At 43.0% G+C, this 25105-nt stretch overlaps 1 protein-coding gene across 6 annotated transcripts; it reads right to left on the reverse strand.

The window, feature by feature from the left end:
• Window positions 1–1455: 1455 nt before the first annotated feature.
• Window positions 1456–25077, reverse strand: vars2 (valyl-tRNA synthetase 2, mitochondrial). 6 transcript variants are annotated; one of them, XM_019350571.2, is made up of 29 exons: window positions 24713–25077; window positions 23440–23521; window positions 23258–23358; window positions 21947–22068; window positions 21807–21873; window positions 21528–21625; window positions 21364–21445; window positions 20776–20895; window positions 20192–20300; window positions 20029–20117; window positions 16511–16601; window positions 16284–16411; window positions 16081–16184; window positions 14143–14224; window positions 13961–14037; window positions 13755–13842; window positions 13450–13543; window positions 12274–12344; window positions 12077–12202; window positions 11880–11984; window positions 11402–11470; window positions 11245–11323; window positions 10730–10860; window positions 8825–8977; window positions 8294–8545; window positions 6290–6401; window positions 4514–4716; window positions 3491–3659; window positions 1456–1803 (listed from the first exon to the last, which is right to left on the reverse strand). In XM_019350571.2, exons 1-28 carry the CDS (start codon window positions 24872–24874, stop codon window positions 3492–3494), a joined length of 3165 nt encoding a protein of 1054 aa, XP_019206116.1. In that variant the 5' UTR covers window positions 24875–25077; the 3' UTR covers window positions 1456–1803; window position 3491. The 6 variants fall into 6 exon arrangements, 3 of the variants coding, with proteins under 3 accessions (XP_019206116.1, XP_019206115.1, XP_019206117.1); XR_002057960.2 differs by having other exon boundaries at window positions 1643–1803; window positions 3510–4085; XM_019350570.2 differs by having other exon boundaries at window positions 1643–1803; window positions 3510–3659.
• Window positions 25078–25105: the final 28 nt, after the last annotated feature.

A 25105-nucleotide genomic window follows, 5' to 3' on the forward strand; every position in this document is an offset into this window, starting at 1 on the left:
TGTCAGCAGGTAATGAACTAAAGTTACAAAGGTAACAAAGGTTACATTGCTGCCTTTGTCATCAGGTGGATGACTTTAACTCATGTCAGTAACTTTGAAGTTGTTTACTAGATTGTAGAGCTGAACGTAGGCCATCACATGGTAGTTACAGCATAGCCTTCAAATCAAAACAAGACTGGGTTTATGCAAGGTCATGGGCACGAGGAGACTTACTCACTTCATGTACTGGCAGTGGTGTTCATCCAGGAAGTCATGGACCTCCAGTTACCTTCTTGACTTCTCCTTGGCCAACAGCGGTTTCCTTTTGTTATCAACTTCCACAGACTGCAATTATTCCCAGTAGTCCAACTCCAAAGCTAAATCATCACTACTACTGCGCCAAGCTGTAACCTAGATGTAACCCTAAAGCTTTTAAGTTAAAACACCGTTTGAATAAATGTGAAAAAAAAGTTTCCTCACTTCAGTGGTTAAACAAGATAACCAAATACCTAGTTCCAAACAGCATATGTTTGGAACTAGGACTATGGCATAATCTCGAGCTTCTTTCTTTTTTTCTAGGAAAGCTGATACGTTCCAGCTAAAATTAAGGCTCGCTGCTCGGCACAATCACAAATGTGCCAGGAAGTATGTACATCTGAGTGTGCGCAGCCTGTCCCAGCTGCAACTGGGGGAGAAGCTTGGAAAGGTCTTCCAACACTCACTCAGGGTGTTTGGCTGAGCACTTCTTAACAACGGTGCAACCTGCTCATGAATGGGTAGAATCCCTGGGAGTGTTTTTACTTTTCTTGTTGAAGTTGTGAGCTGTTGAGGTTAATAACTTTTGGATAGTCTGTTTTCAGAATTTGGGTAAAAGCTGTTTTCTGGCAAACTGTCACAGCTACTGACCGCCTGCATGACAGACAAACAGGGAACGTCTGCAGCTACACAAAACCACCATAACTAGGACTGTTAACCTGTGGAAAGCATGGCTGTGAAATATGGGCAGTTCTTGACGACCCCGATGAAACCCACAGGCTGAAACATGTCGGTGAAGTAATAAAGCTGATCTTTATACCAAGTGTTGCTTGAGCTTTGATCTCAGACCGCTCTTCTTGTCCATGCTCTTTGTGAGAAGGTGAAGCTGTGCAGGAAAACCTTCATTCTGTCATTAGATACGAGTGCTGACTTGGTTCCTACTGGTTATAGCAAAGTAAGAGGATGAATTTCTGTATGAACACTCAAAGTTAGCTTTCTACATTTCGTCTCTAATCAGTGTATTTTTAAAAAAAATGGAATTTAAAGGATATAATTATTTTCTATCAATAGATTAACTGCTGTTTTAGTTTGCATGTTAGTTATTTAGCCTCCTAAATTCGCTCCATGATTCTTCTGGGGTCTAAATGATGATATACTCAAAAAGTGCTTTCCCACAGCAATATTCAGATTTGAAATACATTCATGGTAACACAATGAAAATGAAAGGTTGATCATAAAAATTATTTTATAATCAGAGTTTTTAAAAGGCCAGAACAGAAGACAATATTTTTGGAATAAGAGCAACAGATCAAATGCAGATGCTTCCACTATGCTCAAAACACCTGGAGTCAGACAGGACTGGTACTTATACAGTGTATAACTCCATTACAGTAATATAAAGTTCATATTTTTGACTCAGATAATATTATAAATAATGAAACAGCAGTTTTTTTCCTCGAGCAGTCCACACAGCTACTGTAAAGGCTTCAGTTATTCTGCTGTTTGCATCTCTTGCAGCAATTTCAGTTGATCCTCAACAGTTTTCAGTTCCTGCTCCAAAGCAGACACCTGCACACACAGAGTAAAACATATGAAAATACACAGATACAGTGCTAGTATGAACTCACAAAGTGAATGTACAATGTTCTGCACAATGTTACAGCAACAGCTTGATGACACCATTAGCATTTACATGTGTTTCCTTGCTTTCACTGTGCAAAATCTCACAGGATTGCATAACCACAGCAGGAAGCCACATATTAGCTTAAGATGACTGTGCATTTTAAAATTGAGTGTGGCCTAGGCTTAGGAGGAGATCCACCGTGTATGTGTGGTGGGGTGTGGCTCAGCTGCAGGGGAGGGGTGGAGGAGTGGTGTCAGGGGAGGCTGACATGCACCTGATCTCCATCAGTGAGCCAGCCTCCCCTTTAAGGATTGTGCTGAGACCGGAGGGGCGAGGTGTGTATGCAAGTGTGTGCAGAGCAGATGAATACCTGCTTGTGCTTTCTGAAGGAGGAAAAATCTTAGAAATAAAAGCTACCAGAACGTGCAAAGCTGGTGTGTGGGTCCTCATCCTGTCACAGTGATGCCAAAACCCAGCCGCAGCACGACGGAACCACAACCAGCCCAGCCAACTGAGACGCTGGCCCGGATGATGGCTGAGATCGTGGCTAGAGAGAGCAGAGGGAGCAAGTGGCAGTGTTTCACCACCAGTGGGAGAAGCTGCGGGACCAGTCTTAGACCCAGACAAAAATACTGGAGAACCTGGTAGCTGGCTGGTTACCCGCTGAGGCCTGCATCGTAGAGCTGGTGGTATAAGGAACAGTTCATCGCAGGGCTTTCCGCAGAAGCCGCGGAGTGGGTCTGCTGCCACCACCCAACCAGTCTGGATGTGGCTGTTGGTTTGGCCATGAACGTCTTCTCCCTTTGATTCACTGTTTGGGAGAAAGCTGCTGGAGGCGTTGGACATGATTAAAGAAAACTGGTCTAAGCCCACACAAAAATTCAGATGTGTGTGAAGTTGGACGGAGGGAGGTACAGTATCTGAGGAACCACTTGTGGGGAGGGCACAGGTGGATAAAACGGCAGCCATCGCATCCTGCCGCGGCCTGTTTATTGCAGGTAAAGAAAGCTCTCTGTGGAGAACCCCTGCTCGACACGCCTAGCCTTTTTCTCCCTTTTGTTCTGCAGACTGATGCCTCAAAAAGGGGGTTGGGGGCTGTTTTGTCCTAGCAGGTAAGGGGTGTGTGTGGCTCAGCTGCAGTGGGCGGGTGGAGCAGTGGGTTCAGAGTGTGGTGTCATACGCACCTGATCTCCATCACCAAACCACGCCCCCCCCTTTAAGGATGGTGCCGGGACTGGAGGGCGGAGGTGTGTGCAGGGCAGCTGAACAGCTGCTCGTGCTTTGAAGGAGGAAACGAATAAAAAGCACCAGAACGTGCAAAGCTGGTGTGTGGCTCCTCATTCTGCCACAGCAGGATTCGAGGTTTTTGTGTGGAAAGAGTGGAAGAATGTACGTATATGTACGTGGTTTTGATATAATCTACTATTTTAAATTGTAATTTTTATTTTATCAGCCAAATCTCAGCATCAGTCTTTGAAATGTTCAGTGCACCACTCTACAACCATCCGTTGGTTAGAGTGTGACACAGCAGCAGTGCCATTCCCCGAGCTTTGATTCTCCCTCTCCAAAACATAAACCTGACTCAGATATAGTGAAGAAGTTATAAACAGAGCCGCTGCAGGTCTCATTCACCTTACTGCACAGTGCCCACCTTACTGTCCATCTGCTCTCTGATATGAGAAGGAACCTTGGTGAGGTAGCTTGGAGACTGGACTCTGGCAAGGATTTCATCCAGCTTTGGGCCGAGCCTGTCTCTGCGCTGAGAGAGCTGCACAATCTGTTTCTCAATGTTCATTCCACTCTGAGAGACACAACACAGTACGTTAGACATGACCAACATCCTCACCACCACTGCAAAAACATTCAACAGGAACAGGATGGGATTCTCATCACAATGCAAACATGACTTTAACAATGTGTGCTTCTCTGAAGAGTTATTAGATTTGCTTAAGCAAAGGTCACATGACATTTAATACTCATAGATTACGTGCGTGCATGTATTTAAACACAGCTCTCATAAGGTCCTGCCACAGCATTTCAATGGAGTTCAGGTCCACACCGTGACTGGGATATTGCAGCACCTTGACTGTGTTTGGGTACATTGTCCCGATGCATGACTCCAGGCTTGGCTGTGGGACAGATGCCCTCACCTCTGACTCGTCTGTGTACAGAGGAGCTCATGGTCTTCAGTGGTTTCATCTGAAAGCTCTCCTGATGATCTAAAAAGCTTGGAGAGAAACTTCTCTAAGTTTCTTGAAGACATTTCACCTCTCGTCTGAGAAGCTTCCTCAGTTTTAAGGCCAAAGGTGGAGGGTTCCAGATATTAATATTATAATCTGTACTGCGTAAGAGGGTAGTTGACCCACTACTGATCATGGTGTTCATGCCAGCAAACTGCCAAAACTGCACACTTGGTGATGATCAACCAATCAAGTTATTAGCGTAACCTGACTGCTCCTAACTTATTAAATCCTATGCATTACAGATTGGGTTCATATAATTTCATTCACAGTATGTCAGATGATAATCCCAATACTCTCATTTCTAAAAGTTTGTTTTAAGAAATGAAAGACTAAACTGTCAGTCAGTCCAACACACAAAGTTATTTCATTAACAATGAAGTTATGCTTCATGCAGAAGAAGCCCGACACATACTTGAAAGTGAAGATGTAGCTGACATGTGTGGTCCACCACACCAACGAGGCTTGTTTTGGGCGGAGAAGTGGAGTGAACAGACAGGGGGATACCGTCTGTGTCAGAACAGCAGATGTGAAGGTCGGAGATTCGGCTTAAAGTCCTAATCGCTGACCCGAAGCGAAGGAGGACCTCGGCCTGGCTGGGCGAACACACTGCCCACACTGAAACAATCAAGATTTAAATAAATTAAATAATCCTTTTTATTATTTTCTTAATATTTTTAGACTGTAGTGCTCAAGTCTCGAGCCACAACTCATTGCTCTATAATTTGCTCCCAAGGAGCTAGACTCAGCTGTAAGTTTGAAATGGTTTGGAACAAAAGCTCTCCAGCTTTCAGAAGACGTTCAGAGTTTGGCTACTTTGTTACACATATTCATACTCAGTCTTCATACCTGACCATTTTCAAAGGAATGTTTTATGTTTGTTTGTTGAACCTCTGACCTCTGAATAATTCACGCATTAAAAAACAAAAACAAAAAAAGACTCCAAAGTTAAGAACCAGTGTTGTGTCTACACATAACAGGCAACTTAGCAAAGAACCAATTTTAAGTGAGGCCTTTGGCACTTTGTTACAAGCAGCGTGCCAAAAACACAATTTGTTCCAATTTTTGAGCCGAGTCTAAGAAAAATACCAAAGATACTATTTAATACACGTCCAACTGGTATTTTTACACAAACAAGATGACTCCTAAAAAGCTGTAAGTTAAAAACTTGGCATATATTAGTATGCAAAACATACTGCGCTAGCAAAGAGCTGAAACAAAACCTGAAAAATCATGCATTTACTGGTCCATCTACTGCCAGAAATGGTCTCAGTGGAAGTGTAGCTGTCAAGAAGTCATTCTTAATGAAGCGGAGAAAAACAAAACAAAACTAAGGCATGAAAATTATGCAAGACGTGTACTGACAATCAAAACGTGTCTGATGGAGAGAAATCCAAATCTGAAACTTTTTGGTTCAAATCACTGAATTGTTCAGAGAACATCAGGTAGAGGTGAACAGTGCAGGTCTACAGCCATCTGTAAAACATGGCCCTCGACCTCTGGGGCTGCGTTTCAGCCAGTGGGTGTGGACATCAAAATTAATGGAATTGCAAAGGCAGAAAAGTACCATCAGAGTTTGATCCATTATATAACGTCATCCTGAAAGCATCCAATTGGCAAGAGCTTCATTTCAGCCTGACAGTGATCCCCAAAAGACTGGTGAGGCAGTGAAAGTCTAACGAATAGAAAAAAAATGAAATGGAATACAATCGGACATCATCGGTCGTGGACTAGCCTCCTCAGATCCCGAAGCAGTGTGGGATCATCCTGACAGATAACAGAACAAGAGGCAGAAATATCCAAGGAAAAACTCTGAATGTTCTTCAAGAAGCCTGGAGAACTATTCCTGAAGATACTTTTAAAGAGACCTGTCTCAGAGAGCTCAGGCTGTGAAGAGTAAAGCTGGTCTTACTGAATATCGACTTTCAAGCCTGTTAATATTGCACAAACTCTGACTTTGACTTCTGTGCTGTATCTCCATAAAGGTTTGCAGATATTAAAAAAAATAAATTAAAAAAAAAAAATCGCTGCAGCCATTTCCCCATTTTCCTGGCAAAAAGTGAAGAAATCACGGGTGACTCAAGACTTTTGCATAGTAACAAAACTTAACTGGGTTGCTATATTTGCTTTCAAGCATTTGCCAGTGGAAGTGCCAGTGTGATAATGGTTATGTCTTCTTGTGTTGACTTACTGTCAGGTTTTGCTTTGGTTATGCCACACTGTGCTCGTAAAGAACGGGCCACTCGGATCACTTCCTGTACCAGCAGGAAACCTCTTTCCTCTTCGGCAAAATGCCAGTGTGCCTGTGAGAATGGAAAGGACAGGGAGGTTAGAAAACTAACACATCAGCTGAAGTACATGGACAGTGTTGTATAGGATCCTGTGCATTCCTCTGTGTAAGCTACTTTTAATAACTCTGGGCCAGTTTTCAGTCCTGGACTAAGAAAGCATCTCAGTGTGCAGGTTAGTGGGGAGAAAACCCTCAGTAAAAAATAAAAGTTTTGATGAAGCTTATTATTCGGGCTGGATCATGTGACCTTAGTTATGCCACAGTAGAGCTTTTTCTCTCTTTTATCAGCATGCATTCATTTGCAACTACTGGATGTTACCAAGTTTGCACCTTCTCTTTTCCCCGGTTTGTGCTTCCACTTCTTTGGCTCTTTCTCTCTGTGCCTTTCTGCAGGCACGTCTGACTCCACTGATTTGCGTTTGCTCGTCCCACAAATAAGTTTTTTATTGTTTGCTTTGTGCAAGTTTTCATCTTTTCTTTTTCAGGTCATGTTGTAGGACTGTCTTGGTTGACACGCCTCTGCAACATTCCACAGAAGTCGAGGATCACACTCCTCAGGCTTTGGGAAGGCCTATGCCAGGGTACTGGAGGTGTGAGTCCATCTTTTCATTGTGGTTGTGGAATGCTGGACCGACTCTTCCTCCTCTCATGGATATTCGAGATTTCATGGTAGTTTGCCGAACTAGTTTACATGTGCTTTGTGGATTTGGAGAAGGCATTCAACCGCATCCCTCTGGGTATCCTGTGGGGAATTGCTGAGGAATACGTTGTATTGGGCTCGATGTTAAGAGTTATCCAGGCTCTGTACAAGTGTTGCTAGAGCTTGGTCCACATTGTTGGTAATAAGTCAGATTTATTCTTTCTGTTCAGCATTTTTATTTACTGAATTCTGAGGTGGGACAGAGGGGACCTCACTCAGTGGCCTCAGAATCTCGTCTTCGCTTTTTTCATGTGGTGTTGTTGGCTTCTCAGAGTTTGCAGCTGAAATCGAAGCAGCTTGGCTGAAAATTAGCTGCAAGTCCAAGACCACGGTCCTTAGTCAGAGAAGGGTGGAGTGCTCACTGTAACGATTTAAGTAAGGAGAGCAGGAGTGACAGTGCACACTCTGAACTGGTCTGTTGTATTGTGGTGACACACTCACATTCAGAAAGAGCCAAATGTGAAAGCAAAGGTGTCGCTGGTCCATCTACATTCATACCCTCACCTAGGATCATGAGCTTTGGGTCATGACTGAAATAATGAGATGAGAGCAATCCTGGGTTCAGCCTTAGAGAGAGGGTGAGGGGCTCGGTGAGGGGCTCAGAGTCGAGCTGCTGCTCTTCCACATGCAGAAGAGCCAGATGAAGTGTTTGGCCACACCAGGCTTAGGTGAGCTGTTCTGGGAGGAGGCTCAGTGGCTAATTAGAATTCTAGACTTAAGATTACTGCTGCTGTCAGCTGGACTTTATTTACTGTCCCTCAGTCTGTGGGTGTACAAACTGGGCAGTGTGATCAATATTATCTGCTTCTCCGGTGATATTTGTCACTGAAATGTTATTAAAATCTTGAATTACAGTATAATTACAGTAAATTTATCTGGGTGAAGCTCACCTAATAAGCACCAACAGTCACGTTCTGTTTCCTTCTGCTTGCTGTGAGTTTTAGTGTCTAAAGTTTGCCTGAACATGGTTTGGATCTGTCTCTGCTCTTCATCTCTGACAGGAGAGAGATTTCTGCCAAGCTTGTACTTGGTTTACTGTGACTGGAATAATTTGAGATTGGTAGAAACTCTGAATTTTCAAAAATCCAGACATTAATGCATGTTAGCAGGGGTTTTTTTTTTGTTTTTTTTTTTAAGCATTATTTAAGACAAAAAGGTGCTTTGCTTGAGGGCTACAAACACTTGAAAACCTCAGAAAGTCCTACCAACTGAGCAGAGTGGGGGTACGGCTGTAAACACAGGCTGGTTTGTGCAGCAGCTTCGGGTGCAAATGGCTGAAGTCTCTGCCACAGCTCCTCAGTGATGAACGGCATGAAGGGGGAGAGCAGGGCCAAGGACACAGACACACAGTGATAGAGAACAGCGATGGCCGCCTGCCTCACGTCACCACTGTGCTCTGCGTCGGTGGTGAGGACGGCTTCCTGGTCCTGCTGGGTCAGCAGAGGCTTTATATACTCCTGCAAATACACACAGAGCAAAGTGACAGCAGCTCATTCAGTGCTGGGCTAACTGCTGACTTAGCTCTAACACTTTAGTCTTAATTAGGTTAATCTCTTTGCATTAAGCTTTGAGCCTCCACGTTTCCATGGAGAAACCAAATAAATATATCACATTGTCTTTTTCAGACAGAGCAGTAAGAAGATCAGTGGAGATACAAAGGATACCAGTAACGATCTTATCTGGTCTGTTGGGATGATCGAAGTCTACGCATGTCCTGGGACAGTTGTGCTCCTCACCATGTAAATATCACACAGGCTGTGGACCCAGAAGGAATACAGGGCAGACGTGACTGTGTGGAGCTCATAAGCGTCAAAGGCCTGCTCACACTGTCCAACCGTGCTGTGGAGTCTGGAGCAGATCCAGCGGTCCATGCTGCTCAGAGGAGCTGTCTGCAGAGAGGCAAACACTGTAAAAGGCTACAGGTGCTTCCAGTGTACACAGTCAAGTTTATGATGCCACAGACTAGAAGAAGATGATAAAAGTAAACATTTTTCAGTTGAATTCGCATGTCTTTTACTCCACGTTGTCAAACAGTGTGTAAAACAGTTTGACACAAACACACATGTCAGATTTCACACACCTCAAACCTCTGAGAGACTGCACAGCTGTTTGTAAAGTGGGAGTGTTCCTGTCAGCGTGTCATGCTCAGTGTCCACGCCGTTAAAACAAAGTTGAGCTGTCAACTTTGTAATACTGATGTATTTTGATATTTGAGGAGAACTGTAGTTCATTTGAACCTGGTGTATTTCTCGTGGTGTGCATGTTTGGTCCCTCTGTTGTGAAGAAAAACAACGCGAGTTCCCTCCAGCTTTGAGTCCAACTCAACGGAAAAAACAAAAAAATGATGTTTTAGGATCAGCGAGATAGCTTATTGAGTCAAAGAGCTCCATGGTAACTGGTCAGCTGACCTGATCACTCTGTGTGAGTCAGTCAGTGTTGTTGTATTAGGCTACGTTCACACTGCAGGCGAAAGCGCATCAAATCCGACTTTTCTGACCCTATGCGACCCATCTCCGATCATGACAGTGTGAACGGCACAAATCCGATCTGGGTCACTTTCGTATGTGGTACTGAATCCGATACATATCCGATGTTTTAGAAAGCGACTGCTGTTTGAACGGTCATGTCGCATTAAATCCGTCTTTTACGTCACTGACACAAGACAGACGCCAATTATCAGCGCCGGAGAAGACATCGTGAACGCTTCCTGGCCATCCAGTGTAGATGTTAGTGAAACTGTTGGGAAGACAACGTTGGAGAAACGTGAACATTTTATTTGTACTGTATAATCTGCAGATTCTGACAGAAATCTGCAACTATCCTTTGAAGCACCGCTCCTCTAAAACAGCAATAAGGATAATTATTAGGTTATTTACATTATTATGTAAATAACAAAATAACTTAAAGCAAAATTGGGAAACGTAAAGTCCGAAGTCTTTATATTAAGGGCCATCAGTCAAACAATATTGTTTGCTCTGGGTCTAAACAGAGCGCGTTGTGTGTGACGTCTTCTTTTGCGCATGCGGGTCGCTTTGAGCGTTCACACTAGAGCGCGTTTGCTGTCGCATTTTATTTGTAGTGTGAACAAGCAGACAAAAAAATCGGATTTGATCAAAAAATTGGAATTGAGCATTAAGACCTGCAGTGTGAACGTAGCCTTAGACTGCCTTTATTTTTTGACAGGACCATGGAGACGCCCCGGGACTCCAGCCCGGGCCTCTGCAGTTGTTCTTGGACATATCAGGTTCCTGCTCAGCGACACAAACTGTTCTTTTCCCTGAGTGCAGAGGAGGACGTCGTGTAAACTTTAAATATTCCTGTCGCTCTCAGAAAGAAAATGCTAAAGTAGTGTTTATAAGGGACCAACTTCTTTCCCTTGCTATAGAGAACCTCTGACAGTCTTTGTACAAAAACACTTTCCTCTATTTTTGCACTCGTGTTACATTCAACACAGCTCACAGTGCTCACTCTTTGACATGTAGGCTCAGTGCATCCTTTAAAAAAAAAACTCACGCACGCACACACAGGCTCCTACATGCAAACAAAAATATCCTGTCAGAGAAGCCTTTTTCAAACAACAACAAGTCTATAAGGTAAAAAGAAGCGCTCGAAATGTCCGTCTAAGATCGTTCTTGCTGTACCTTTGCTATGGTTTCCACTGTTGCTCTGTTCTCACTCAGCACTCCCAATGTGAACCTTAAGGTCTGCCACATCTTATTACAGAAGTGTCTGCAGCTCAGAACCTGAGAGACGGACAGACTGATGTCTTCTCCTGACAAGAGGCAAAAGTGAAAATGTTACACACAGTAAAAAGATAAAGAAGCAGCCCACTGGTCTAACATGGATCACTTGTTTGAATGTTCTGCTCTCCAGCAGTTAGTTACTAGTTAGGAACCTCTGACTGTGATGAAAGATGATATGGTTATCACCCTGATAACATCTCATAAGCTACTTGAAGGTACCCGACATGGTTTTAACCTTCTGTGTTGTAATGACGGCTGGCTTTTATGTGAAATAGGGATCAATAATATGTTATTCAGTCACTTTTAACTCTAGTGAACATATGCATCACATCTTCTTTCCCCTGACACTGTCTTCCACATTCATTCGCTCTGACAAAGGGTTTCCCGTCAGATAAGAGGAGGGACTCACTCACCCTGCATTTTGTGAGAGCAAAGGGCAAAGCGCAGAGCATCGGTCCCACACTCTGGGATCCCCACGGGGAAGTCCTTCCTCTGTGGGGAAGCAGATGTAGCAGACAGATAAGAGTGGGAATAAAGAGAAAGAACGAGACGGGAGGGAGGGGAGCTGACCTGTGCTTCCATGGCAACCAGCTGCTCCCTCGGATCAAGGTTCCCCTCCTTCACTTTTCCTTGAAGTGTCTAAGAGGACGGAGGACAGCAAAACTTTCACAACACAACGTTTAAGGTGAAGAACAGACGGCTGTCTCTGTGCCGCGGTGACAGCTGTACTGCATTCAACTCTGCTATGCATCTTCGGAGCAACTCAGAGGTTTGTGAGATAAAATGAAAATGCATCCTTTCGCCAGCTGTTGTTAGCTCCAGAGCTGCACCGCGCTGTAGCAGTAAAGACAAATGAATAACTGCTTTTCTTTAAGATGTCTAGAATGAGCAAAAAAGTGAATAAAATGTAACCATTTCCTTAAAACAGAGCGCAAAAACAGACAGGTTGCTGAAGCACGCTAACATGATGTTTCTGATACTAGTTTAAAGATGCCGAGGCTCTTCCCTGAGTGAGGCGGATGTCAGACAGTCATTACGGCCTTATTACCTCCAAAGTGACTCCGTGTATAACGTCTAAGGGGTCGATGACATTTCCCAGAGATTTACTCATTTTTCTGCCATATTTATCTCTCACTAGTGAATGAAACAGGACCTAAGAGATAGGAAGGAAACGGGATGAGAGACAAAAATAAAATAACAGGATATCCTGAGGCTGTAGTCCATTTTCTCATTATTATAAGTAACCTGTTTAAAGGGTAGCTGCCCGGTCAGCTCTGTTCCAAGCATCACCATCCTGGCCACCCAGAAAAAGATGAGGTCACTGCCCGTCTCCAGAACAGAGTTAGGGTAAAACTGCTGCAGGTCAGCGGTCTGTGGAAAGAGTGGGTAGGTTAGGGATGAGGGTTGCTTCTTTTCACATTCAGTCAGAGGAAGTCCAGTACCTGATCTGGCCAGCCAAGCATGGCAAAGGGAAAGAGCGCAGAGGAAAACCATGTATCCAAGACATCTGGGTCTGAAACAGGGAACAGTGTAACTGTAGAAGCTGAATTCTGACACACCTCACACTCTTTTATTTTATCTCAACATCAACTGTCCAACTCAGTAAATCACTAACTGGACCCATTACACTGAATTCTAATGTGACACATTTGGCTTTTTTCCTGATTTCTTAGTTTTTGGGATTTTTGTCACACATGCTTCAGATCATCAAACACAGTTTTATATTAGACATAAGTAACCAGAGTAAATAAAAAAAAAGACTGTTTTTAAATTTATTACAGGAAAAAAAAAAGCTATCCAAACCTAGCTGTTGAATTAAGAAATGCAGACAAAGTGAAGTAAGCCAAAAGATGTCAAACACCAGCACATCGCGATCCAATCACTGACATCTGTGAGTCTGACACGGGTACACAGGCATTTACCACGGTGAGAGCCATCAGTCATCCACACATGGAGAAAACAGTGCGAACCTTCACAGGAGCAACCGGTCTGCCAAAATTACTCAGAGAGTGCACTGACAACTCATCCAGGAGGTGACCGAAGAACCTAGAACAACATCTAAAGAAGACCTCGGTCTCAGTTAAGGTCAGAGCTCATGATTCAACAATCTGAATGAGAGCAGGCAAACATGGCCTCCATGTGAGAGGAAACCACTGCTGACAAGAACAGGAAGGGTCGCCTCACAAAAACACCCTCGATGTAAAGAATTCTATAACGAAGATTGGCTCAGTGTGAAAGACTCATTAGCAACACAACACTCAAGTTCTTACTGTGAGGGTGGCAGCAGGTTTCAGACTCCAAACGCCTGCTGCCACTGGGTTATTTTAGCCTGACATTAAAACCTGTTTGACAATCTGAAACATGTGACAGACATGCACCAAAAAACTACCAAACAATCAAGTAGGCAACAAATACTTTTACACAGCAGTGTGTAATAATCATGAACATGTTTAGGTCCATATCGTGTCTCATTAGATCAGCGAATCCTTGGCCTCGTCATTTAGCCGGCTGTAGCACAGTCATATTAGTGGTTTACAGAAATAACAATAGGAACAAATAATAAGGTAACAGTGTGTAGATACAGCAGCAGGTTAAAGGTCAGGAAGGAGGTGAGTCACCCCGAGTCAATGTGACGGCATCTGGCTTCAATCCATATTTGACAGCAGCTTTCTGACGGGCCTCGTCCTCGCTGTGTCCCCAAACCCACTGCTCCTACACACACACACACACACACACACACACACTTATACTACAGACTGGAACAGACTGACACTGGTGTACAATGTAGGGATTATCAGATAATTCACCAAACAATCTACAAACTCTGTGCAGTCCTTCTTTTGGTTCAAGGTTCCTCTGCATGAATCTGTCAATCTCAGGCAACACAAGCATGCTATTTTTGGAAGTTTTCCCACACACTAACCTCTTGTTGGCCCTCATAATTAGGAAGCATCACTTTGTAGGCAGGGATCTGATGACCCCACCAGAGCTGCCTGGATATGCACCAGTCACTGCACAGCAAACAGAGGCACATTGTTCACAACCCACACGTTCTGTGACAAGAGCTGCATTATTGTTAGAGCGGTGTCATTTCACACATGTCACTGACGACACACGCTGCCACACTACCTGATGTTGGACAGCCAGTTCTTCCACGTCTTGGTGTAGTACTCAGGAATGATTTCCAGCCGTCTTTCCTCGACAGCCTGACCGGGAAAGACAACACCTCCGTGACGATAGTGACCCGGGAACTTTTTCATCAATTTTACTTTTGAAAGCAAGTCATGGAATCGATACAGCTGTAAACTGACCTGCACAGCTTTTTTTGCCATTTCATCACACCGGACAAACCACTGGTTTTTTAGAAGGGGTTCAATGATGTCTCCTGAGCGGCTAAAACAGAGAGGAGAGTGGGAAAAAGAATCAGGAAAGAGAAACCACAAAGAAGAAAATGAGCAGGAAAAATAAATAATAATCAGGCCCCATCTTATCTTAATGACCTTGTAGTACCATATCACCCTATTAGAGCACTTCGCTCTCACACTGCAGGCCTACTTGTTGTTCCTAGAGTATTTAAAAGTAGAATGGGAGGCAGAGCCTTCAGTTTTCAGGCCCCTCTTCTGTGGAACCAGCTTCCAGTTTGGATTCGGGAGACAGACACTATCTCTACTTTCAAGCTTAGGCTTCAAACTTTCCTTTTTGCTAAAGCATATAGTTAGGGCTGGACCAGGTGACCCTGAATCCTCCCTTAGTTATGCTGCAATAGGTGTAGGCTGCCGGGGATTCCCATGATGCATTGAGTTTTTCTTCTTCACTCACTATCTGTTAATAGACCTCTCTGCACTGAATCATATCTGTTATTAATCTCTGTCTCTCTTCCACAGCATGTCTTTATCCTGTCTTCCTTCTCTCACCCCAACCAATCACAGCAGATGGCCCCGCCCCTCCCTGAGCCTGGTTCTGCCGGAGGTTTCTTCCTGTTAAAAGGGAGTTTTTCCTTCCCACTGTCGCCAAAGTGCTTGCTCATAGGGGGTCATATGATTGTTGGGTTTTTCTCTGTATTTATTATTGTAGGGTCGACCTTACAATATAAAGCACCTTGAGGAGACTGTTGTTGTCATCTGGTACTGTATAAATAAAACTGAATTACAAAAAAAAAAAAAAGACTATTTGTACATGGAAACAAGCGAAGCATTCAAAAATCTGTTGATGGATATAAAGTAAAGAGGCAGACAGCTGCACGCTTCACTTGTTTAAACAATTAATTTTGAAGAGGACTGAATGTTTTTCTTGGCTGATCGAGTTGACTGAGCGAAGCTATAGACAGGTGACAAATTAAAGGAAAGAAAGGCATAAAATGGCAAAAACATACTTTAAGAACTACTTCAGTGCATCTTGGCATTATTTCAAGTCACGGGAAAGCTGTGGAAGCGCTCCTTTAAAAAAAATTAAAGAAATTCTCTGATTTGGTGTTTTGAAGATGGTGATGAAGAGTCGTGGCTATTATACTGGTCCAAAATCCCTGATATGTGAGATCTGGTGACTATGTAGACAAGAGGTGGCCTCGAGGGCCGGTGTCCTGCAGGCCTCTGGAGAACTTCAAGACATGTTGAGGAGGCTATTTAAATCAGCTGTGTTGGATCAAGGACACATCTAAAACTTGCAGGACACCGGCCCTCCAGGCCTGGAGTTGGAAACCCCCAATGTAGACCATTACGATTTCCACAGTTTACTCTGCATCAAGTCCTGCAGTGCCCCCTGCTGTCCTATGGATGAATTAACTGTACAAAGCTGTCTATATGAGCACCTTATGGTGCTCATATAGACAGCTTTGTACTGATGTGGGGTCCGGGACCACATGAGAGACTAATGAGGGCTAATAAGCTTCATATAAAGAGATCAGGATATATTTGTGCGCCCCTCACAGCAGTCCCAGCTTCTCATGTGGCTTTGTAGGAAAATAATTACTTACCTCTGCTCCAGGGGGACAAGTGAAGCTAACCCATGACAGCAAAATTCCCCAAAAGCAAAGCAGAGCCCTCTGAGCTGGTCACTGCAAGGGTCAAGCATTCAGGCTTTCCCTTTAATTTGCCGTTAATCGATGCATCAACACAAAAACCAGTTCAAACTCTGTACCGTGGTGTCGGCTGGCACAAAACGCTCTAATGAAAAGAAGCTGCACACAACACAGTCCATCCAGCTCCTTTAGAGTAAACACTCAGACGTTGAGCGTGCACGCGCTGCTGTACCTGCAGATGGGTAAACTCATGGCATGATCTTTTCTTCCTCTGAACAGTCTTTTCTCAGCCAGAGCTTCCACAACGAGCTGTCTGGCATCAAAACGCTTCACTCCCTTCACAAAGAAAAAGAAAAGTGAAAACCAAAGACACACCAAACTGCACCAGCAGCACACAACAAACTCACACATGTATACAAACAGGTAACACAGCACCTCCAGCCACTGTCCACAGGACCCTGTCATCGTCCCATCGCCAGCAATCACAGTCAGGCGTGGAAGGGAGTGTCTCTGTGAGAGGACGAAGTCTGTGTGGTCATGAGCAGGAGTCACCTTCACTGCACCTGCAAAAGACAAACAGGAAGTGGGCGGATACCACGGATCAGAGGGCTGAACACATCCGCAGGAACAGTGTCCCGTCAGGTGTCAGGTGTGGTCTTCACCGGTTCCAAGCTCCACGTCCACCATTGAATCAGTGATGATGGGTAACAGTCTGTCAGTGAAAGGATGTCTGCAGTGCTTCCCGTGAACAGTCTGGAAGAAGCAAAGACACCACTCTGTGAAACAAGCGTCACGCTGTTCATGTAGTTTCCACTCTTCCAGCCTGCAGTTCATTCGTTTGGCCTCCAGGCTTCCTGATGCTGCAGTGCAGGGGTGTCCAACTCCTCGAGGGCCGGTGTCCTGCAGGTTTTAGATCTCACCCTGGGTCAACACACCTGAATCACATGATTAGTTCATTACCAGGCCTCTGGAGAACTTCAAGACATGTGGAGGAGGTCATTTAAATCAGCTGTGTTGGATCGAGGACACAGCTAAAACCTGCAGGACGCCGGCCATCCACGCCTGGACATTCCCACCCCTGGGGTCCGTTCTTCGTACCTCGCTTACTACATCCAAGATCAAATCATCGCGCCAACTTTGACCCTCTAGAACATGGGAACAAGTAAAAGTGAAATATAAGAATATTCTACAGAATGGTAATATTTATCACTTATATTGCTTTTAGTCTCCTGAAAAGAGACCCTGAAATAATCTGTTTGTTTGTTTATAACAGCAACCAAGAAAAGGGCAGAGCAAATAAAGACAGGTGGTGGTCCTGCACCCCCTCGTCACACCCCGGCTTTTTGTACTGTGACATTTATTGACATTGTGGGTTTTTTTGTGTGTAGTTTTACATAACACTCCATCACTTTTACCTGTTCCCATGCAAGGGGTGACTGAAGCATGCACAGTAAGTTGGGAGATATCTATCTATCTATCTATCTATCTATATATATATATATCGATATCCATCTATCTATCTATATATATATAGATATCTATCTATATCGATATCTATATCTCTATCTATATATCTATCTCTATATCTCTATATCTCTATATATCTATCTCTATATATCTCTATATCTCTATATATATATATCTCTATATATCTCTATATATATATATATCTCTATATATCTCTATATATATATATCTCTATATATATCTCTATCTCTATATCTCTATCTCTCTATATATATATCTCTATCTCTCTATCTCTCTATCTCTATATCTCTATCTCTCTCTATATATATATATATATATATATATATATATAATATATATATATATATATATATATATATATATATATATATATATATATATATATATATAGAGAGAGAGAGAGAGAGAGAGAGAGAGAGAGAGAGAGAGAGAGAGAGAGAGAGTGTGTTGGTTAAGTAAATAATACCCTGACGGGAAAATCGGTATCTCTCTATGAGCACACTGTCGCGCTGAGCTAAAGGATCCTGTCTATCCCGCAATATACGCTGAATTCTGTAAACTCTCCTTATCAATCTTGCACCTTCCTTGCTCGCGTACAAACGGACAGGACATGGCTGCGACAGACTTCCCAAATCCACCTTCGCTTTTATAGCCGTGGTCTCTCATCTTGATTACACGAAGTGTTTTACTATTACTACTCTAAAATATGAATTACATCTGAAATAATCAAATACATGAAATAGAATGATTAATAGTACATTTCCCTTATTTTAGGAAATGACCTGTATGTATCTGTATGAAATCAATAAAAGAATCAAATACTGCATTATCTTTAGTTACATTGATAATATTTATTTATGGTAAAACAGTGGAGAAATATCGCTGTTCCTTTCGTATAAATGCAGCGGACATACCTGAGTGGCCGCGATCTAATCCTGTTTACATAAAGTAAACCTGCTCCCAAGCAGGTTTACGCTTACGGATCTGTTGCTATGACAGCAAGTCCCAGATGAGCTTCGAAGAACCGAACGATCCAAGATCACGCGAAATCGTCAACAATCAAATCCAGCTAACTTACTTAGCGAGGTACGAAGAACGGACGCCTGATGTAGTGTCTCACCATTGTGTTACGGTGCTTGCTCACATCCCTTTTAAAGTTTTCTCTGAACAGTCGTTGTGTTTTCAGCTCACTAATGTTACAATTAGAGATGGCACGATACCACTTTTTTATGTCCGATACCGATACCGATATCATAAATTTGGATATCTGCCGATACCGATATGAATCCGATATAGTGTGTTTTTTAATCAATAAAACTGTTTTTTTAATATCTTGCTGCATTTTGTATAAGTTCATCCTCAAGTTTAAATAAACAACAACACTAAAGCTATTCTGTTATACCTGTATGTAAAAAATACACTGCACCCAAAATATTTCATAGTTCAGCAACACTGATCAATCTAATAAACTTAAACCTGCTCCATCCTCCCTATTCTGGTATTTTAAAGAGTACTTAGCAGAAATATTAAGCAACCTAACTAATAGGGTTGCAAACTCCCAGCAAAAGAAAATAGGGAACCACCCCCCACCCTCCACCTCATGATGCTTAATCGACGTAATCAACTTTAATTTGATGCAGGGTGAAAAAAAATGCACAGAAATAAATTATTTTTCAAGAATAGTTAAATGGATTCAACATCTTTCTTCTACAGAATTGCAGACTGCACAGATCGTACCTTCCCAAAGGAAAAAGTACTATAGCTTACTAGGGTATATTAGACTTTATAGTTACTATATACAGTAATGGACTTCTATACATTTACATCAGATTAAAACTTTGGGTGTAAGATTCAGATAATTATTTATTAAAAGCTAGACATTTTAAATGAGAATAAGAAAGAAAAGTATGTCTTTGTGCCCCCTTTTCCCTGTTCATGCCCTATCGGCCCCCCTGGCTAAACTTTGCTAGATCCGCCCCTGCACAGTTACCAGCCGTCAGCTGCGTAGAAAAGGATCCTGGTGTAGAAAGTAATATTAAATACATTCTAACAACAGCTTATCAAGCTTAAACGTGCTGCTGTTGTTCAGCCGCTGGTTTCCTCTTACTGGTGCAAAGTGGGCCAAAAACAAAGAAGAGAGACGGACTCGCCACAGAAAAGCCGATCAGCTGATCGCTGATCAGTTTCATGATTGAAGTAGCAGCAGGAGAGGGAGAGAGAGAGAGGCAGTCGCTCCATATATCGGTTGTTAAGCTTAACATGGGAACGCTTTACAAACATTCAGAGATGAACTTACACACTTGCTTTACTTCTCTCTGGGATCACTTCCTCGGAGATGAAATGCTGGTTTGCTAGCGAGGCTACAAACACACACAGCCGCTCTATCACATGAGGCATACTGCTCCGACGTGCTACGGTTATGAGCCGAGTTACGCCGTGTCGCAAGTTTTGTGAGGCGTTTTTTTGATATTTAATGGATCGGATTACATTTTTTATTTCTCGCTGATATCTGATCCAGTAATTTACGTCAGTATCGGACCGATACCGATACGTAATATCGGATCGGTCCATCTCTAGTTACAATACACTAAGCGGTGTAGGAGATCTGTACTGTTTATTGTTGCTTGTCCTGCAATATTTTAAACACTTCCACTCCCACTGAGACACTCCCACAGTATCTCAAACTACTGGCCTGGTATCGAGGATCATCAGGGTGAACAGCTATGGCCACGTCTCCCAGCATAGTCTCTGGACGGGTGGTGGAGACCACCACCTCGGTGTCTAAAATACAGAGAAGAGGATCAATGTACAAAATATAAGATGCACCACATCCCAGGATGGTCCCGGATACGCACCGTGGCCTTCTACGGGATACGCAAAGCTCAGCATCGTTCCAAACTCAATCTTGTTTTCATAGCCAGGAACAGACAACATGGTCCGGCCAGAGAGCTCCTTCGAGTCTACCTGATGATGAGTTCAAGTGATATTACATCAGAGGGACGCTCTGCTCTGTAGCTAATCTAAAAAACGTACAGTGAGTGCTCATGTGTGAGCTTCACCTGTATCGGGTCACATTATCAGACTGTAGCATTAGACATGCAAACACATGCTGAAGGTTTTATTGCTCACATGGAGGCAAAGAGCAGATTTTGTACTGTTTTCAGCACAGAGATGGTCTCTCTGAGTGGAATTCTTCCCATAACTTTTAGTTTTAGATATGACGACATTAATGTCCATGTGCTAAGGAACACCAAGCAAAATAAAACCTTATACACTTTCTTATATAAAAAAGCCACTTACATACAAGTTATTAATAAATATGAAAGCTGTCTGGATCCATGGATACGAGTAACTTTAGGTTGGGGAGAAGACACATTACTGTCTCTATTATTCTGTCCACTTGTTGAATTTGCTATCCATTTATGTAAAGCTGTCTCACCTCTATGTCAGAGATGGCAGATTCCAGGGCACAGCTCCAGCTGACCAAACCCTCTGAGCGATAAATTAGACCAGAGTCACACAGACGAACAAACGCTGCTGTTACAGCTCTGCTAAAACCCTGAAATCAAATCACAAAAGCAGGATAAACAGTTAAAGGTGCTCATGTTTCCCCCATTCAGCACTACAGCCAATTGTACAGCTCAACTTCAGTGTTTCACTCTGCAATTCTAATGGCCACGGGATGGTGAGATTTCTCTGAATCATTTAGACGAGCCTGTGTGTGCGCCGTGGTGAGGAGGCAGAGATGGCTAAAAATAAATAAATCTGCCTTACTGGAAGCAGGGACGCTAGGAATGACTTATCATCTCTACCCATCGTGTATATGTGGTGTATGTGCTTACATCGCACTAGAGTTTCATATTCATCTCCCTTTGTACCGCTGCAGTTATTTGTACAGTTTCATAAATCAGCTCATTAGGATGGTTGAGATTATCTTCCTGGGATGGCTTCATATGTAAATCTCCATCAACACGTTGAATCGTAGAGTAAGGAACCAGAGCAGGAACATGTGTGACTCGAGTCTTACTGGGTCCATAGTGAAACAGGCTCTGCTCCAGTCCAGAGAAGCTCCAAGCTTCCTCAGCTGGTGGTAGATCTCGTCTCCTTTCCTGCAACAGAAGCTCAAAACTCAGCAAACACTGTGTAGGCCACACAGCAGATGTGCTCAGAAGTCCAGATGTGAGGACTCACTCATTCTTCCACTTCCACACCTCCTCCAGAAACTCGTCCCTCTTAAAGTCTCGTCTGTGCCTCCCTGTTTGCCTCAGCAGTCTCCTCTCCACCACCGTCTAAAACACGAGCACATCGACACTCTACAGCACTGAGCATGTGCCACAAGCGTTGCAACGACAATCTTCAGCCTTAAAAATGGAATTTGATATAAATGTGTGATTTTTAGCAGTTTCCATACTTTGATGTTACTCTGAGAGACACCTGAGAACATGTGAGCCAAACCGTCATTACGCGTACCTGCGTTGCGATACCTGCATGGTCACATCCAGGCACCCACAGCACTCTGCAGCCCTGCATCCTTCTCCTGGTGGATACAAACCATCAACAGATGAGCTTAGAGAACAAAGAAAACATGCTGCTCTGCTGTTGATAGTTACCATCGAACCAGTGCATCCTCTACAGCTACTGTCAGAGCGTGGCCCAGGTGCAGAGTCCCAGTCACGTTTGGTGGAGGAATACACAGAGAGAAGGTCTGATCCACAGCGTGGGGCAGCCGTTCCTGAGAGCAGGAAGGGAAACACATGACTTGTGTGTGTGCACACTCGCTCTGAAGAGCAACTTTTTCCTTTGCTGTAATCAAATATATCGTAATATATCGTAGTACTGTTGCTCGTGCTTTAGTAACGTATATTTTCTAATAATTGAAAATATTAACTTGACTTCTAAACCCAAATAAAATGAAATGATTTAAAAAAAAAAAAAAAAAAAAAAAAAAAAAACACACGTTCAGATTCAAATGAAATGGAACATTAAGGTGGACTTTTGAGACTGAGTGAAGACTTTTTTGCTCCTTGTCGTGCCACCTTTACCTGGATAACTTGAATACATTAAAAATGAAATACAATCAGATTGCTCTGACCAACTCTGAGGTGGTCAGGCTTGCAGCGTGATCACATCTGAGGAAGATGCACTTTTCTGTTCTTACAATCACAATGATTGTCTGAAGGCCCAGAAAAATAGGCCTTCCCAAATAGATCATTATGGCTTTTTGCCATACCGGTCCACGTGATTGTCATATTTTATTCAACCTTTATTATTATTATTTATTTATTTTTATTTATTTTGAATTATTACAATCAGAATGGACAGGACCAGGGGACAGGAAAGACGAGGGACAGAGAAGTTGGGGAGAAGAGGAGGAAAAACTCGAGATGAAGAGGGAGGGAGAAAAAAAAACAAACACTGAAAATCTGCTTCATCACCTGGTGAGAGAAAAAGAAAAAGCAAAGCAAAAACAACACAGGAGGAAACCACAGAAACCTGCCTTCTCCTGTCAAATGAACAGGAGAAGCAAAGCAATATTTTTTCTACAATAAAAATAATTATTGTAGAAAAAACAAACTGCTGTACAGCAAATAAAGAGAGCACTGCTGGCAGGACAATGGTCAGAAAGTACATAAAGTTCACTTTTGATGCCTGAAAATATGACCAAAGTAGAAGTAATTGTATGTATTGAAAACTGTCTGTGACAAATACAGATGTATGTTTTCTGATCAGTGCTCTAAAACTGTTCATCCATTTTCTGCATCACTTAATAAAAAGCGTGCACGTTGCAGGGAAATCACATATGAAAGCTTAGCTGATTAATCACTTAGTTTGTTTCATAGAAACTGCAAAAAACTGCATTAAAGTGAATTCATTTCTAACTGCAATGGTAATAATTTGATTTAACAAGATCACATGTTTACGTGTTGCTCAGGACTGAAGAATCCCTCTTTCTCCCACCACTGATACCAGCTGGACTCCACATACTCTGGACTGTAACAAGACGGGAACGGTAAGCTAGTGTCTGTAGGGAAAAAGAAAAAGGACTTTCAGAGCCTGCAAGGAGAAGAGAGAGCCAAGCCAACGGGGGTTACAGGAGAGTCACCTTTCTTTGCCCCAGGAGGTGTAGGACCGGTATAAGCAATCTTCTGCTTCTCACTCCACTTTACTGCTTTACCTTCAGCACTCTGCAAACAGAAACATCAGAGCTGGTCTAACTGGCAGCTTCAGCTATGTATTTATTCTCTCATAACTGTATTTATGACACCATAATGGACAGAGTCCATTAAAACAGCACTGAACAAGTCACAAGTCAACACGGTTCAAACACAAAAGTGTGTAAAGTAATTGTCCCCTAAACCCAATAACTGGTAGTGCTACCCTCAAGACGTCCAATCAAGTGTTTGAGTTAACAACCAATGACTCTTTCACATCACTGTGGAGGAATTTTAGCCCACTCTGCTTTGCACGATTGTTTCCAGTTAGACACATTGGACAGATTTTCCAGCACGAACAGCAACTGATTTTCACAGATGGCTGTGTAGGTTTGAATAATTTTATTAAATGAAAGCATCAATTAAAGACACAAAGACCTGGATGGCCGCTAACTTTCTGCTTCTTAATTCAGATCAAACTGAGGTTATTGTACTCGGCCCTGAAAATCTTAGAAATATGGTATCTAACCAGATTCTTACTCTGGATGGCATTACCTTGGCCTCCAGTAACACTGTGAGGAACCTTGGAGTCATTTTTGACCAGGACATGTCCTTCAATGCACATATTAAACAAATATGTAAGACTGCTTTCTTCCATTTGTGCAACATCTCTAAAATTAGAAATATCCTGTCTCAGAGTGACGCTGAAAAACTAGTTCATGCATTCATTACTTCCAGGCTGGACTACTGTAATTCTTTATTATCAGGATGTCCTAAAAACTCCCTGAAAAGCCTTCAGTTAATCCAAAATGCTGCAGCAAGAGTCCTGACAGGGACTAGAAAGAGAGAGCAGATTTCTCCTGTTTTGGCTTCCCTTCATTGGCTTCCTGTTAAATCCAGAATTCAAAATCCTGCTCCTCACATACAAGGTCTTAAATAATCAGGCCCCATCTTATCTTAATGACCTTGTAGTACCATATCACCCTATTAGAGCACTTCGCTCTCACACTGCAGGCCTACTTGTTGTTCCTAGAGTATTTAAAAGTAGAATGGGAGGCAGAGGTAACTAATGAGTGCAGCATTAAACTATTACATTATTATTGCTATTATTAATACAACGATGCCAGTATATCCGTAAAAATACACACAAACGCACTAGTACTCTTTCCTTGGAGGATTTGACAGAGAGCTTTAGCCTTCGTGCTTTGCCTCCCTCTAACTTACACCATGCTGACTCGATAGGATGCCCTCCTCCCGCACTCGTCTGCGCCTCTGCTTCTCGGCGTGGGGCCGTGCAGTGAAGTTTGTGTGAGAAGCTTTTGGTGGGGTGCTGGAACAGAGTCTGGCTGCCCTCCCCAGACTCGGACCAGTACCTGTCCTCCACATCCTCGGTAACTTTACACGCTAGAATGCCCACACATGCCAGCCACAGCCGTGTAACTTAACTACTTTGTCCCTGCCAACCTGAGGACAGACGTTTGTATGGAAGCTTTACACAAAATTAAACCCGTGACGAAACGATGTTCCAGTATGATTTTGTGCTGTTTGTTGACGGGCTATTAAATCTTCACGGACAACAGGAAACACACTTGGTCCGTCTGGAAATATCTTCCCCAC

This window comes from Oreochromis niloticus, linkage group LG22 (genome assembly GCF_001858045.2).
Source record: "Oreochromis niloticus isolate F11D_XX linkage group LG22, O_niloticus_UMD_NMBU, whole genome shotgun sequence".
In the NCBI taxonomy this organism is placed as follows: domain Eukaryota; kingdom Metazoa; phylum Chordata; class Actinopteri; order Cichliformes; family Cichlidae; genus Oreochromis; species Oreochromis niloticus.